The sequence below is a fragment of the Penicillium verhagenii genome (genome assembly GCF_028828195.1).
Source record: "Penicillium verhagenii strain IBT 33310 chromosome Unknown utg000008l_segment0_segment0, whole genome shotgun sequence".
NCBI lineage: Eukaryota > Fungi > Ascomycota > Eurotiomycetes > Eurotiales > Aspergillaceae > Penicillium > Penicillium verhagenii.
In genome coordinates this window covers 1,126,488-1,140,785 of record NW_026643172.1, presented here as the reverse complement: position 1 = coordinate 1,140,785, position 14,298 = coordinate 1,126,488, and the positions used below count along the sequence as shown (strand labels likewise).

The 14,298-nt window shown below is 51.3% G+C and overlaps 5 protein-coding genes across 5 annotated transcripts; 3 read left to right on the top strand and 2 right to left on the bottom strand.

The window, feature by feature from the left end:
• Positions 1–36: 36 nt before the first annotated feature.
• Positions 37–1,651, top strand: N7466_008396 (oxygenase MpaB family protein; the record flags this gene model as incomplete). The annotated part of the gene is made up of 4 exons (XM_057167785.1): positions 37–393; positions 458–486; positions 560–1,286; positions 1,379–1,651. 4 exons carry the CDS (start codon positions 37–39, stop codon positions 1,649–1,651), a joined length of 1,386 nt encoding a protein of 461 aa, XP_057018416.1.
• Positions 1,652–1,782: 131 nt separating this feature from the next.
• Positions 1,783–3,776, bottom strand: N7466_008395 (ABC1 kinase family protein; the record flags this gene model as incomplete). Its single annotated transcript, XM_057167784.1, has 2 exons — positions 1,783–2,980; positions 3,040–3,776. The coding sequence occupies 2 exons, from the start codon at positions 3,774–3,776 to the stop codon at positions 1,783–1,785; spliced, it is 1,935 nt and encodes a 644-aa protein (XP_057018415.1).
• A 666-nt stretch (positions 3,777–4,442) lies between these two features.
• Positions 4,443–5,553, top strand: N7466_008394 (fumarylacetoacetate hydrolase family protein; the record flags this gene model as incomplete). The annotated part of the gene is made up of 4 exons (XM_057167783.1): positions 4,443–4,470; positions 4,525–4,763; positions 4,870–5,185; positions 5,249–5,553. The coding sequence occupies 4 exons, from the start codon at positions 4,443–4,445 to the stop codon at positions 5,551–5,553; spliced, it is 888 nt and encodes a 295-aa protein (XP_057018414.1).
• Positions 5,554–7,662: 2,109 nt separating this feature from the next.
• Positions 7,663–9,692, top strand: N7466_008393 (putative C6 transcription factor (AmyR); the record flags this gene model as incomplete). Its single annotated transcript, XM_057167782.1, has 3 exons — positions 7,663–8,654; positions 8,714–9,164; positions 9,237–9,692. 3 exons carry the CDS (start codon positions 7,663–7,665, stop codon positions 9,690–9,692), a joined length of 1,899 nt encoding a protein of 632 aa, XP_057018413.1.
• A 524-nt stretch (positions 9,693–10,216) lies between these two features.
• Positions 10,217–14,077, bottom strand: N7466_008392 (non-ribosomal peptide synthetase; the record flags this gene model as incomplete). The annotated part of the gene is made up of 1 exon (XM_057167781.1): positions 10,217–14,077. The coding sequence occupies one exon, from the start codon at positions 14,075–14,077 to the stop codon at positions 10,217–10,219; it is 3,861 nt and encodes a 1,286-aa protein (XP_057018412.1).
• Between the last annotated feature and the right edge of the window lie 221 nt (positions 14,078–14,298).

Below are 14,298 nucleotides of genomic sequence, written 5' to 3'. Positions count from 1 at the left end.
ACTTGTTTTATCTGAGTACTTACAATAGCATATACAATGACGATGAAAGCCCCTACTAAGCACGGCAATACGACCGAATATCACTACTGGGGTTACTCGTTCCACTGGTCCGATCTTCATCGCTCTGAAGAGGAACTCCGGCCCATGGCTTATACCTGTGATACCTTGGCCGATGAGTGTGTCGAGATACTGAATAAGATCCCCACGGACGGGGACGCGGACAAGCCGTTCCACAAGGACTTTTATACACTGCTAAAGGACCACGCGGATGAGAACCCGAAGCTCCAGGAACTATGGGCACAGGTAAACACAACCCCTGAATGGGTAGATTGGAAGCAGATCCAGAGAGGACAGGATGTCTTCTTTCGATATGGGCTCCCGATCCTGAACGTGGTAAGTTGCGTCTATACTAGTAGTTCTATCATCATGAGCAAGCACAAACTTACAACTCCCACAGCTCAGCTTCGAAAGCCTTCTAGGCGGGATGTAAGTCTACTCTATCCCAAAGACTCTAGTGACAAACTCACAGAAATGCATATACTTACCCTAATCATCACAGGGGCGCAACCCGCGTCGTCGAAACCCTCGCCCGAACAGGCGGCTTCGGCGCAAAAGTCGTCCGCCGCCGCCTCCTCGAAACCCTCCAGCACGTCCTCCAAGTCAACAGCTCAGCCGAAGGCATGAAACCAGGCGGCGAGGGCAACATATCCTCCGTCCGCGTCCGCCTCCTCCACTCCATGGTCCGCCTCCGAATCCTAAGCCTCGTCGACCAAAAAGCAGACTACTACGACGTCCAACAATACGGCACCCCCGTAAACGACCTCGACTGCATAGGCACCATAAACACGTTCTGCAGCTCGGTCGTCTGGCTCGGCCTCCCGCGCCAAGGCATCTTCCTCAGCACGCAGGAGATCGAAGACTACATTGCGCTCTGGCGGCTTGTGGCGTGGTACATGGGTACGCCGACGGAGCCGTTTTCGAATACGCGACAGGCTCACGCGATGATGGAATCGTTGTTGATTTCGGAGATTGATCCCACGGAGATCGGGCGGGTGTTGGCGAAGAATATTATTTTGGGACTGGAGAATACGGCGCCGGCGTATGCTTCTAAGGAGTTTATGGAGGCTATGAGTCGGTTGTTGAATGGGGATCAGCTTTCGGATGAGTTGGAGATTCCGAGATCGAGTCTTTATTATCGGGTCCTTATTTGGGGGTATTGTTTTTGGGTCTCTGGGGTTTCGTATGTTATTCCGAAGATTTATTTTATGGATCGCTTGATGATTTCGGTATGTATGGTCTTTGCCAAAGCTTTTTTGTCTGGATTTTTGTGTTGGGATCTGTTTGGGGTCTATTGATTGCTAACGACAGAATGGTTTAGTTGCGCCGCAAATACTTCTATAAGATGATTCTGGATGAGAAGATTGGCCTTGGGCGGGAATCGAGGTTCGATTTCAAGTATGTGCCGACGCTGGCGCGGACTACGCGGTTGGGACAGAGACGGACAACCAAGTTTGAGAGGCCGGGGGTTGAGACTTTGGCGCGGTTGGGACTTCTCACTGCGCTTACAGCTGTGGTCGCGCTTGGAATGGGATTGATATTTGCAGCGAGGGTGATACCGTCCAATCAGCTATTCAACGCCATGCGGGGATGATCGAGGTTCTTTGTCAAGTTACAGTGGCGCCTGGAATAATTAAGGAGCAATAGTGACCAGTGTTTTGGTCTTGTCTTAAATTACACGATATGAAGTAGAGAGAAGTCTTTTTTGTCGTCTTCTAGTATGGTCTATCCCTCGAAAACGCTGTGATTAAGCTCCACGCCCATCTCTTTAGCCATGCCCTGCATCTGGGCCTCGATGTCATCTTCCATGCCTCCACCGAGGTGTAGGAACTGCCGAACCTTGGTGAAATAGAAGAAAACATCGCTGCTGAAAAGGACCAAACGGAAAACAACATGTTGACCAAGATTGCGGACCTTCTCCAACAATGGCAAATCGGGTGACTCCACAAGCGCCCGTGAAGCCCAAATCGCTGTGATCTTGAGGCGATTCACAGGCGATCCAAGGTACTGGTTGTTTCCCTGGACGATGCGGAGGTTTCGACCGATGAAGATGAGCTCCTGTGGCCATTTTTGTTCATCGCCGAGAATCTCGCGGATCGCCTTGCGGGCTGCCTGCTGCATTTCATAGTGGCGTTCTTGGATCTGGGATTTGGTGAGTCCCTGGATACCACGCTGTGTTGACATGTCGCCTCCACGATAAGGACGCATCAAGGTTGCAGAAGCAAACATGTCCGGGTTCTTAACACCCCATTGTTCGGCGACCTCACTGAGTGTCTTATTGTCAAAGGTTAAAAGGGCCTTCCAAAACCGAGCGTACTGGTGTCGGAAGTCGGGGTCCATGTGAATGTACAGGCCGTGGTCAATGAGGACTAATTCTGGCTTTCCGGATGGCTTGCGGCGGATGAAGATGTTTCCAGGATGGGGATCGCAATGCACCCACCCCCACAGGAACATCTGGGCGGAGAACAGATCAACCATCGTCGTCATAACATCCTTTACAGACAGGCCCAGCCCGCCTCTATTACTCGGTCCCCTCCAGTAATTCCGATCTGGCTTGAGTTGCCCAGCCTGGTGGTTTTGGTGCTGGATGGCATTCGGTTGGTCCAAGGGAGTGCCGTGGCACCCTGGGCTGCCCTGTCTCCAGCCACCGCGCCAGGTCCGAGTGATGGCATTTTTATCCCATAAACGTACGCCCTCGATCCATTCCGCAGTCATCACACGCTTTGAGCTCAGCTCACGGTGTACTTTCGGGATGTAAACTCGGTCGCGTAGTCTAGGTTCACCAGCTACTAGGCGGGCCATGGTCTCGGAGTTGGTGGCTTCATTCTCGAAATCCGTTTCAAGTGACAGGCGTTCACTTATGTAAGGAACCAAGCTTGAGAAGGGGATGTCAAACATATTGCTATAAATATATGTCACGACTCTGCGATGATATTAGTACTTGGCTTCAGTATAGACTCACTCGACATGGGGTATACTCACTTGAAAGCCCACAAATCCCAAGCCAACTGCTGTGCGATTTCTTGTTTTTGGATCTTGATTGCAACCTCCCTTCCATCAGCTAGACGAGCCCAGTGAACCTGAGCAACACTGGCACTGGCACGAGCCTTGCGCTCCATGACACCTTTCCCAGGTTCACCAGAGAACGATACCCCAAAGACCTCTTCCGGGGATTTTCCAAAATCCTCCCGAATGACCTTCTCGACCTGCTTCCAATCATTCTGCGGGGCATCGTCGAACATACGCGAGAACATTGCCTGGAACTCCTGTGGTAAGATGGCGGATTGCATGGCGATCGCCTGTCCCATCTTCAGGTAGAGTCCTCCATTGTGACGTAGGAGATCCGATAAGCGCTCCGCGTTGCGCGCATGCACGGCTGCAATAGAGCTAGCAAAGAGCGGATGTGGTCTGAAATTGATTTTATAATCAAGTGCGACGATAAGGCCAAGGGAGAATGTTCGCAAGGTGCGCGTGAGGGAGGCGGCGTAGAATTGGTTATCGATGCCGTAAACCACACCTCCCGCAATGGAGGTGTAGAAGAATCGGCGGAGCCATTTGCGGGTACGGGTGTATGTTTTCGCAGCTTGGGGCTTGCCTAGTGAGCTTGGTGATGGTGGTACAAAGGGTTGATAATAGCCCGAGTGGGCATGTCGGTGGAGGAGAGGACGGATGGAGAGGGGGGTTGGTCGTAGAGACCGGAGAAGCGTCGCGTGCGCCATGGTGAGACAACGACAAGGTTAGATTAGCGCATGGTGGAAGGGGATGCGAAAGACTGAAATCTCAGAGAATTGAAGAAGCCTTGGAGAAGGTCAAGATGAAGCAAGGTTGAAGCTACTATTGAAACGGAATCGGAGGGAAAAGGATCAGCGATGCGGAGTTGCGGAGTTTAAAGGATTCCAACTTCCAAATTCGATGCGTCACCCGCGGTGATGCCGCGGAAAGTCCAGTCAGCGATTTATCTCCGACTATAGCACAAAAGCACCAGTGTACGGGTATAGTATACTGTTTAGAAAGAGGGCAATTAATTATTGATTGAGGTGGAAAACAGATTACTACTGGATTGAATATTGTTCTCAAGCACTGCCCTGGATGGTTCCAGTGTTAGGTCAGGAGCCCTGGAGAGAGCACTACTATCTACCAAACAATTGTACTAGAGATCCAAGAACATGAATTCGCATGAATCTCCAATATCCATGGAACAATTTGGCGCTGTAGGTACCAGATCAGCCTAAAGCTGCTTCTGGTGCTATCACAGCTTCTCCCACTGTGGGAGTTCCTGCGTCACCGACTCACCATTCCCCACAATGTGGGACACTTGTACCGGGGTAGAAATACTCCGATAAGAAATCGCGTTCGCTGGAGCTTTCTTCTTGTTCATAACAATCATGTCCAAAATCGCATCGACATTTTCGCGTAAGAACCTTCTCAAACTTCCGCAATCATACATTGGCAATTAACCTTCTCTAGGCCTGGTGCGCTTCGTTCCGAAATCCAATCCCGCCAGGGTTCTCATCGGCGAGCCGATCGATCCGCAACTAGATGTCGGGTTAGCCGTGTACCAAGGCAAGGATGTCTCAGTGCGCCCATTCTCGGGGTCATCTATGTTGAATCCGGGGTCGATTACCGAGTCAATTGAGTCGATTTCTCGGATTCTCTCGCCTTTGGCGCAGACTGAAGTCGGAACCATCCGCTGTGTTGGCTTGAACGTGAGTGACACACATAGCAAGCTCTATATGAACATGAACATGAACATATCCGGGCGTATGAACAATTGAAAAGAAAGTAAAATGCTGATTCGGCCTCTTCACTTAGTATGCCTCGCACGCAAGGGAGATGTCCCTCCCCATCCCCGATGTGCCGACCCTCTTCATGAAGCCTTCGACCTCGCTCGCCGATCCATGGCCCGCACCGACTGTCCTTCCCAAAATCACCCAAAAAGACAACACCGGCGACTACGAGTCGGAGATGGTAATTGTGCTTGGTCGCGACGCCAAGGATGTACCAGAGTCCGAGGCCCTGAGCTATGTCCTCGGCTACACCGCCGCCAATGACGTGTCAAGCCGAACGTCGCAGATGAACCAAAGCCAGTGGTCCTTTTCCAAGGGTTTCGACGGCGCATGCCCGATCGGTATGATACAAGGATATTCATTCCATATGCGATCACCAGCTAATATTTTTTGGAATCACGCAGGTCCCGTGTTGGTCTCTGCGGCCCTAATGCCGGATGCTAGCAAGTTCAGGATTCGCGGCCTCAAGAGCGGCCGTGTCATGCAGGAGTCCTGCCCACTCACCGATCTCATTTTCTCGGTGCCCCAGTTGATTAGCTTCTTGTCACAGGGTACGACCCTGCCTGCCGGGACCGTCATTCTCACGGGTACCCCGCCCGGAGTTGGTGCGGCTAAGAACCCGAAAGAGTTCATCAAGGCCGGGGATGAGTTTGCCGTTGAGCTGCTGCCTCATGTCGGCACTCTGATTAACAAGATCGAGCACCAATAAAAGAAGGGGTCGATCTGTTGATTGATTATAATGGGAGAAAGACGTGAAACATACTAGTAAATACTACATACTAGCAAGTAGTATATTGTCTTTTCGACACATCCCTTTTTGGTCGTGGGCTGTTGGGCCGGTATCATGTCCCTGCTAGTGGCGATGCAATTGCACAATTCCAAGGTTACTACAGCCTTCGTATTCAGTATCCACCATCATTGTGGCTTCCATGCACTAGGCCAATCAAGAAGGAGAAATTCCCAACCTTGGAGGAGATGAAGGGAAGTTGCAGTGAGTCCTGGCACCATGTTCTATATCAGGACTAGACTGGGCTACCATGCTGGTGGATATTTCTTTAGCCAAGTCCGGGATTTGTATACTAATGTATACTAAGCTTCCAGCTGGGTCTGCCGAGGCTTTGATCTACCATATTTACCTAAATTTACCCAAAGTAGTGAGAATTTTGCCGATGGAATGATCCCAAGTTCCCAACAGCCGACCTCAAATCTCAAGACTCATAGTATAGCTCTGGTGGGGAAGCAACACCTCCATGGCCCCATACTGAGTGGATTCTGTGGAGAATATCCAGATTCCAGACCGCTGGCCAGTGTCCAGTGTGCAGCGTATTCGGAGAAGCGGCACCTCGGAGACAAAGATTTCCGGAGGTTTCGTGATTTGCTCCCCGGGATTTGGGCGGCAGTTTCCGACAAGTCCCACCTGGTATTTTTGAATAAAAATCAAATAATAAAAAAGATAATGCAAGAAGGAATCTATGGAGTTGGGAAAAACACATGGGATGAAAAATACGTACATGAAAAAAAAGTGGGAAAACCCCCGAGCGTAGCGCCTACAGGGTTACTTATTCCGTTGGAGATACTTGATTGGTATTTCGGCTTCCCGAAGCCCAAAACAAAAACAAAAAACGTTGGCGCCAACACCTCTCGGCATCTTCTCAACCGCTATCAACTTTACAATCCCAGTCCAATCCCAGTCCAACGCCAACGCCATGACGACGGAGAAGAAAAGTAGCCTGATTGGATCGGCTATGGTGCTTCAACCTGGGGACCCCATTCCTTTCCCTTGCAGATATGCGGAGACGGGCTAGGGGTGGTTTAGCGGGCCACGCTAGCTGGGGTAAGACGACGCCAGTCACAGAAAAATCGCGCACTGATCTTGTTTCCCCCCTCCTCCGTCATTTGATTTCACATTTAGAGGGGAAGGACCGAAGAAGGAAGAGGGGCTTATGGCTTGCAGAAGAGAAGTGATTGCTGACAGGGAAAGAGAATCATCCAAACCTTCTAGAACGAGGACATGGCTTACGTCGGCTTGGCTTGGCGATGATCTCGGTGGTTGAGGTTGAGGGGTCGAGGAGACTTCGCTTAGCGCCCCTGCATGAAGAAGACTCAAAGGGATTATAATCTTGCCGGATTGGGGGGATTGAGGGGGATTTGGAGGCTTTACAAGGTTCGGCTGGAAGGTTTCCATGACCTTCTAGAGTTTACAAGGGCTTCTATACATCCCGGTTGGAGGGGACCAGTACTAGTCGTACTCTCTCTAACTCCGTAGATACTAGCAACTCTCAAGTGCTGCGAGGGTATTCCCTTCTAGCGTAAACCTAACAATCTAACTTCTGTTGATCATTGATCCAATCCTAGAAGGGAACTAGGGGCGTACTTAGGGCCCTGAGTATCATCGTCACCTTCCAAGATTGAAAGGTTTCGGTGTGAAAATCCGGTTAGAACATTCAGGGACTTGGATAGAGAGATCCACTTGGTATAAACTCATCACACCATAGCTACTATATACAACGTCCCATAAAAATCAAATCCCCAAAAGAATATACTAGTATACTAGTAGCTTAGATTAACAAGTATCGTGCATGGGCCTTTTGCGGGGTTGGCCAAAATGCCAGTTGCGCCCCGCGCTTTCCCCAGATGCATTTTAGTATCATTAATTAATGTGCATTATTAAAGTCCATATCTTTTCCCCAGTTCTTCCAATACAAGACCATGCCCCGTGTATGGCCCTGACGTATTCCTGTCAATCTCTCTCCGTTTCAAGTCAAAGTCAACTTGAAAGTGCCCAAGTCCACAGCTGCAATAGCTGATCTCCCGAACTATGGACTTCGACGCCCCATCCAAAGTCCCCCCAAGCTCAACCAAACAAGCCTGTGATAACTGTCGCCGCCGCAAAATCAAATGCTCCCGCGATCTGCCCTGCGATAAATGTCAACGTCTCTTATTATCCTGTTCCTACAGCGACGTACTCCGGCGCAAGGGCCCCAAGTTCAGAACTCTCTATCCCCTCGCGCCGATCCACCCAGTCGTCCCCGCACGAAGCGACACCGCAACCCCAGACCAAATTTACAGCGGAACAGACTCAAGCTCTTTCCCCGATCAATCAGGCTTCAGACTAAGCTCGCCCACATCCCCTGCCTTCGCAATCAACGATGCCCCCTTCGCCCAGTATGATCTCTCCGACTCCTTCTCTCAACTCCCGCCGCCGGAGCTGGGCTCGTCGCCCGACTCGATGGATATGCATACCGTTGATTCGTCCGCATATGGGCCCATCATGCCCCCAAGAATAGCGCGTCTATCACCGCAGATCTTGCTGGCGCATGTAAACGTTTATCTGAAATACTTGTTCCCCATCATGCCGGTCGTGCGGGGTGATCAGCTCCGTCGCGATAGTCTGCAGCCAGAGCGCCTGTTGCCGCAGAGATATGCCTTTCTGGCTGCTATATGTGCGGCTACGCATATCCAGCTTAAGCTTGATGGGGCGAATCCTGGTCCGGACCAGGCACGGCTGCATACTCTTGGCGATGGTGATGTGCTTGTCTCTGGGGAGAAGTTACTGGAGGAAGCCGTGCGGGCACGGCGGGATTGCGATATTGTAGAGGACATCAGTATTGAGAATCTTCTTACTTCTTTCTTCTTGTTTGCTTCATATGGGAATTTGGATAAACAGACTCATGCGTGGTTTTATTTGTGCCAGGCTACTTCCATGGCGTTTACGTTGGGTTTGCATCGGGAGTCTTCGTATGCAGACTTTCAGGTCGAAGAGGCCGAGGAGAGGAGAAGAGTATTCTGGCTTCTCTTCATAACAGAAAGGTAAGGCATTCTGCGTCAGATTCTTTTTCTCTTCTTTTTCACTAACCTTTCTCGATCAGGGGTTACAACCTCCAGCAATCCAAACCAGTCATGCTCCGCAGCTCCATCCACAAACCACAAGTCCTCTGCTCCGAGGATCCCATTCTAGCATATGGCTTCATTAACCTCATAAATATCTTCGAGAAGCTCACTGCAAATCTCTACGACTGGATCTCCGCCGGTGGTAGCGACGGCCTAATCGAACAGGCACCAACATCAGCCATCCAGTCCAGCCTATCCAAGCCCATCACGCTGGATGGCGTCCTAGAAATCCAACAAGTCGACATTTTAATAACACAACAATGGCTCCAAGCCATGATGTGGAAATTATCCATGAGCAATGCATCACAGTCCGGCTCAAAAGATGACTCAGTCCTACCGTTTCATTTGCCGGTATTAGTCGGGAAGGCCGTCATGAGCGTGATAGGGAGCGCCTCACAGGGTGCAGTGGACGCTCATGGAATCGGAATGGTATGTCTAATTCTCCTTTTCTCCTTTCTTTTGTCTCCTAGCTTCCAGTGCCATTACTAAACAAAACTAAAGGAGCAAAAGCTATTCGACATGGGCGTCTCAGTCGCAGACGTAACCCGCTCTCTCGGCTCAAAAGCCGTCCACCGACTTGCCGAGTCAACTGTCGATCCCCGCGAACTACTTTGGGGCATCCTGCATACCCTTTCACAGATCCGCGGGTCACCGTCGTATCTTTTTCCATCGCTGCTAGAGCGATGTAAGCATGTCATCGGCCTAGATGGCACGATCAACATGGGAAATTTCCTGCCTACGTTAGGTGATTCGCCGACACCTGGTCAACGGGGCACATGGCCTGATGATCCGAGGTGGGATTTAGATTTACTGGCTAGTATGCATCGAGATGTAGACGAGGTTGGAACGGTTGATGGGGAGCATCTAGAACATGGCAATGGCAATGGGAACGGAGAGTCTCATGGGATTTTGGGTTTGGGGCATCAAGGTCTGGGTCCGATCGGGCTTGAGTTTTGAGTTTCTTGCGATGTCTGTTTATGTGTTCATGTCTACGAGATGTTTGCATGGTGCATGCTTGTTTTTTTTTTTTTTTGTGCGTTGCAATGCCCGGCTTATGATACCATGGAGCTTATATAGATTGTTTGCTTTTTTTTGTTTTATTTTGTATATACAGACTTGAGATTTTTGGTCGATTACATAGCAGACCACTTTTTTGAATAGACTTTGTTTCTAAATCACGGCACATACAGCACATGCAGTATTCCAAGGTTCTGTCGGGACTTCGGAAAGTTTAACCCGCTTGGACGCAGATCATAGCAGCTATTAGGTAGCCGTGGGTTGACATCTACAGCTGCCTACATCAGCTTACTAAAAGCCCCAGAATACATGTACCATTTTCAAGACACACTGACTTAGAGATACTCTAACAACTTTGATTCACAATCTATGTACATACAAGAAGTCTATATCTACCAGTCCAAGCAACCGTATCGTATCGTCTTGGAATAATCATAAGTAACAAAAACACACAATCATAGCCATTAAATAGGCTCATCACGAGGCTCCACCAGGATCTCATTGACAGAGACATGCTCCGGCTGAGTGAGAGCATGCACAATAGAGTTCGCCACATCAGATGGATCCAAGATCTTGGCACCAGACGGCTCACCAAACTTCTTGATGGCCTCCGCATCCGTAGACATACCCAGCAACGGAGTAGATGTGTTACCAGGCTGGATACTAGTCACCCGCAATCCGGCACCGGCAGTCTCAAGACGCAGAGCTTGGAGAGTAGCCTCAACAAAGAACTTACTGGCCGAGTATACGCCCAAACCGGGGAAGACCTTGCGACCTGCATCAGAGGAGATAGCCACGATATGGCCCTTTCCGCGAGAAAGCATGCCGGGGACTGAAGATGAAAGAGAGTTCAGTAGACCTTTGCAGTTAACGTCGACGGTACGCTCCCATTCGTCTGTTTGGGTGTTGGCCATCATGGTGAAGTACATGACACCGGCACAGGCGACGAGGATGTCGACGGGGCCAAGCTCATCATGAGCGGCTTGGAAGAGTGCCTCGGTTTGAGTCTTGTTGGTAACGTCCGTTGAACGGATAATACATTTCACACCGAATGATTCGACACTGCGCTTCACTGATTCTAGTGCATCCAGTCGCCGGGCACCGAGGGCGACGGCGCAGCCCTGCTTGGCGAGTGCGGCTGCGACTGCGGCTCCAATGCCTGAGGAAGCACCGGTCACAACGGCCACTTGTCCGCTGAGAGGGCCGCGGGAGACCGGTCGGGTGGGAAGTGAGCGGCTGAGAGCATCACGGCGGGATGGGGGTCTAGGGAGCCAGCCACGAGCGAACCAATGGCGGGCATATGTTTCGAGTAGAAGAGGGTCCACCTTGGGTCTTTCGACAGCCTTGCGGAGAGGCCGGGTCAAGGCGTTATCCAGGACTACGATGCCACGAAGGAACTCCACGGTCGGCATACCACTGCGAAGAATGTCGACGGTGAATGCACCATCTCCACCCTTAGTCGAGCCACGCTTCTCCATCCAGAGAGCCACCCATTCATCCCACGGCAGTGATTGGGTGGGGTAACCGAGCTGTGCTAGATTCTCAAATACGTTGCGAGTGTTGATGGGATCGGGGTCACCCAGGTGGTAAACTGTTTGTTCGGGCTGGTTCTCGACCTTCTGTGTCTGTGTGGCGAGGTGAATAATTGACTGACTGACAAAGTCAACGGGAGTCATCTCTGCGCGCCAGCCATCAACATCAGGCGCGTAGCCTAGTCGAACAGACTCGACCAAAAGAGCAGTGAGAAGATCCCAAGCATTCGCAGAACCGTTGAGACTGTGACCACTGATGGTACCGCAACGGTGAATCTTCACTGGCAGTCCACGCTGACTAGCCTTGAGAGCGAGCTGCTCAGCAACCCATTTGGTCTGGCCGTATCCGTCGAGCAGCTTTGTGGGCACATCCTCAATAGGCAGCATGGTATCCTCGGTCCAGCCGCGGCCACCAGTAGGAGAGGGGGGCAAAACACCATTCGTCGAGACGTACTGAACTGTAGCACCGCCCTTAGAGGCCAGACGAAGAATCTCCCTAGTGCCGCCAACGTTGGCGTCGCGGAGAGCAGCGTATGGGTAGACCAGATTGACGGTAGCCGCAGCGTGAACAATGACCTGGACGCGGGAGGCAAGGTCGTCGAATGTCTCAGGTGACAATCCGAAGCGAGCCCTAGAAAGGTTTCCAGGGAGAACCTCGACGCGCTCCATAATTGTGTCGCGCCAGAGTCCCAAATCCAGGAGATTGCGACGGATGCGAGCAACACCACCAGCCTGGTCGTCATCCTCCGGATCACTGAATCGAACGAGACAAATGATCTGCGCCGATGTGTTCTCAAGAAGATCATTCAGCAGGAAGGCACCCAAGAAACCAGTCACACCTGTCAAAAGAACAGTCTCTGCAGAGGCGATGGAGGTGATGTTTGCACCGGGGAACGGCTTAATATCGTCATCCAAAGTAGAGTCAGCCAAAAGGACAGCAGGGAGATCTGCCTGGACAGCCGCAGTGTGACCATCACGGATGGCGCGTACTGTATCCAAGTGGCCAGACAGAGTGACATTTTCAGCGAGACGTGGAATAGGCACACGGAAGCCAAATTGTCTGGAAATTCTGGATGCCAAGTCCGCGAGGGACAGAGAATGACCTCCCAAGTCAAAGAAGTTGTCTTCGGGCTTCAGAAGCGTCTTGGAAGTTTTAAGAACAGTAGCCCAGATAGAAGCAATGTCGTTGATCCCAATAGGATCTCTGTCCACGGACTGCTCGCTGCTCACGGGGCTAGAACTGCGAGGTGGGGGAAGGCTCTTGAGATCGACCTTTCCAGAAACCTCACTGGTGGGAAGCTCTTTCAAGACTACCCACAGAGCAGGAATCATGTAGTGCGCAAGATAGGCCTCCAAGACGCGGCGTGCGGCTGGGCTGTGGCCTGCCTCGTCGACATCAACTGCTGGACGATCTCCCGCCTCAATATCTGCCACGACGTATGCGACCAGCTGTCGCTCAAGACCATCTCCATGAGCGACAACAGCACAGTGGCTAACAGCCAAGTACTGGCAAATGTCACTCTCCACCTTTGCAGGTACAACGGAGTATCCGCGAAGCTTGATCATCGCACCCACTCGGCCGGTGATTTCCAAAAGTCCCGAAGGTAGCTGCCTGGCCAAATCACCAGTCCGATACATGCGAGCACCCGGGGTAGCAACAAACTTGTTGGGGGTGAAGGCCTTGGCTGTTGCCTCTGGGAGATTGATGTATTCTCGGGCAAGGAGGTCTCCACCGATAAACAGCTCTCCAGCTGTGCCGATCTCAACCTGCTCACCACTCTCATTCAAAATATACATGTGCTCTGGGTCGAGAGGAGGGCCAACAGGGCAGTAGATGGAGTCATCGATCATGCTCCGAATATCTCCGCATGCGATTTCATGTGTTTCGCAAGCACTATAGCAGTTGAGCAGGCGCGTGTTGGGCAAAGAGTTGATCGTCCGACGGGCCAGATCCGTGGTCACCACTTCTCCATTCAACCATAATGTTCGCAATTCGGGTAGGCGAGTCGCAATGCGACCGGCAGAATAACGCGAAAGTACAGTGGCGAGCAATGTCGGAGTCATGAGAGTTTCGGTAATGCGCTTAGCGGCAAGTAGGTCAACCAAGGCGGCCGGGTCATAACTGACATCATCGGGAACGGTCACGACTGTCGCACCACGCAACAGCGGGCGGAGAATCTCCCAAACGAAAAACACATTGCATGCGACTCGGTCTCCCGGTTGCAAATCCTGGACTCCGAATCTCAGGTTATATGAAAGGACGGGTGCCCTGTGGGGGTTGGCGATTCCCTTGGGTTTACCAGTGGTACCGGAAGAATAAGAAACAAATGCCAGACGATCCAGATCGTCCTGTGCTGGTAGTGGTGTGGCCTCTTTAGCGTATCCGTTTGCTTCGGTTGCTGGCTGATCCAATGCGATCACGGGGCATTGCGCTTTCACTCTGGGGGCCTCCACTTGGTGGGTAATGACAACGGCGGGGCGGGCATCCTCGATAACGTCGGCTAGCAGCCCCGCGGGGTACGCGAGCTCCAACACCAAAAATGCACCACCGGCACGAAGTGCAGCCAAACAGGCAATCACATAGTGTGCGCTACGTGGAAGCAACACTCCAACCAAGGAATCGCGACTGACACCGTACAATCGGAGTCGAGTGGCCAGCGCATCGACTTCTTGATCTAATTCGGCATATGTGTATGTGACATTTCCATCTTCCAGCGCAATGCCATTGGGAGTTGCCTCTACCTGTTTCTTGAACAGGGTAGGGAGATCTTTGGTTGTATCAATAAAAGACATTTTCCGTTATATATTCTCTGTTGTGTTCGTTCACGAACTTGAAATTTTGGGGAATAACGAGGGACAAGGGGAAAATCGGAACCGGTGAACAGGTCCTCGTGGACTTGAATGCAGCGTATGGGGTGGAGGGGACCCCGGTATCGAATTAGGATATAGTTTTAGACGACACAAGGTGCGGTCATCGGAGGTTCGTGTTGATGTATTCGTGTTCAGTTGCAAAA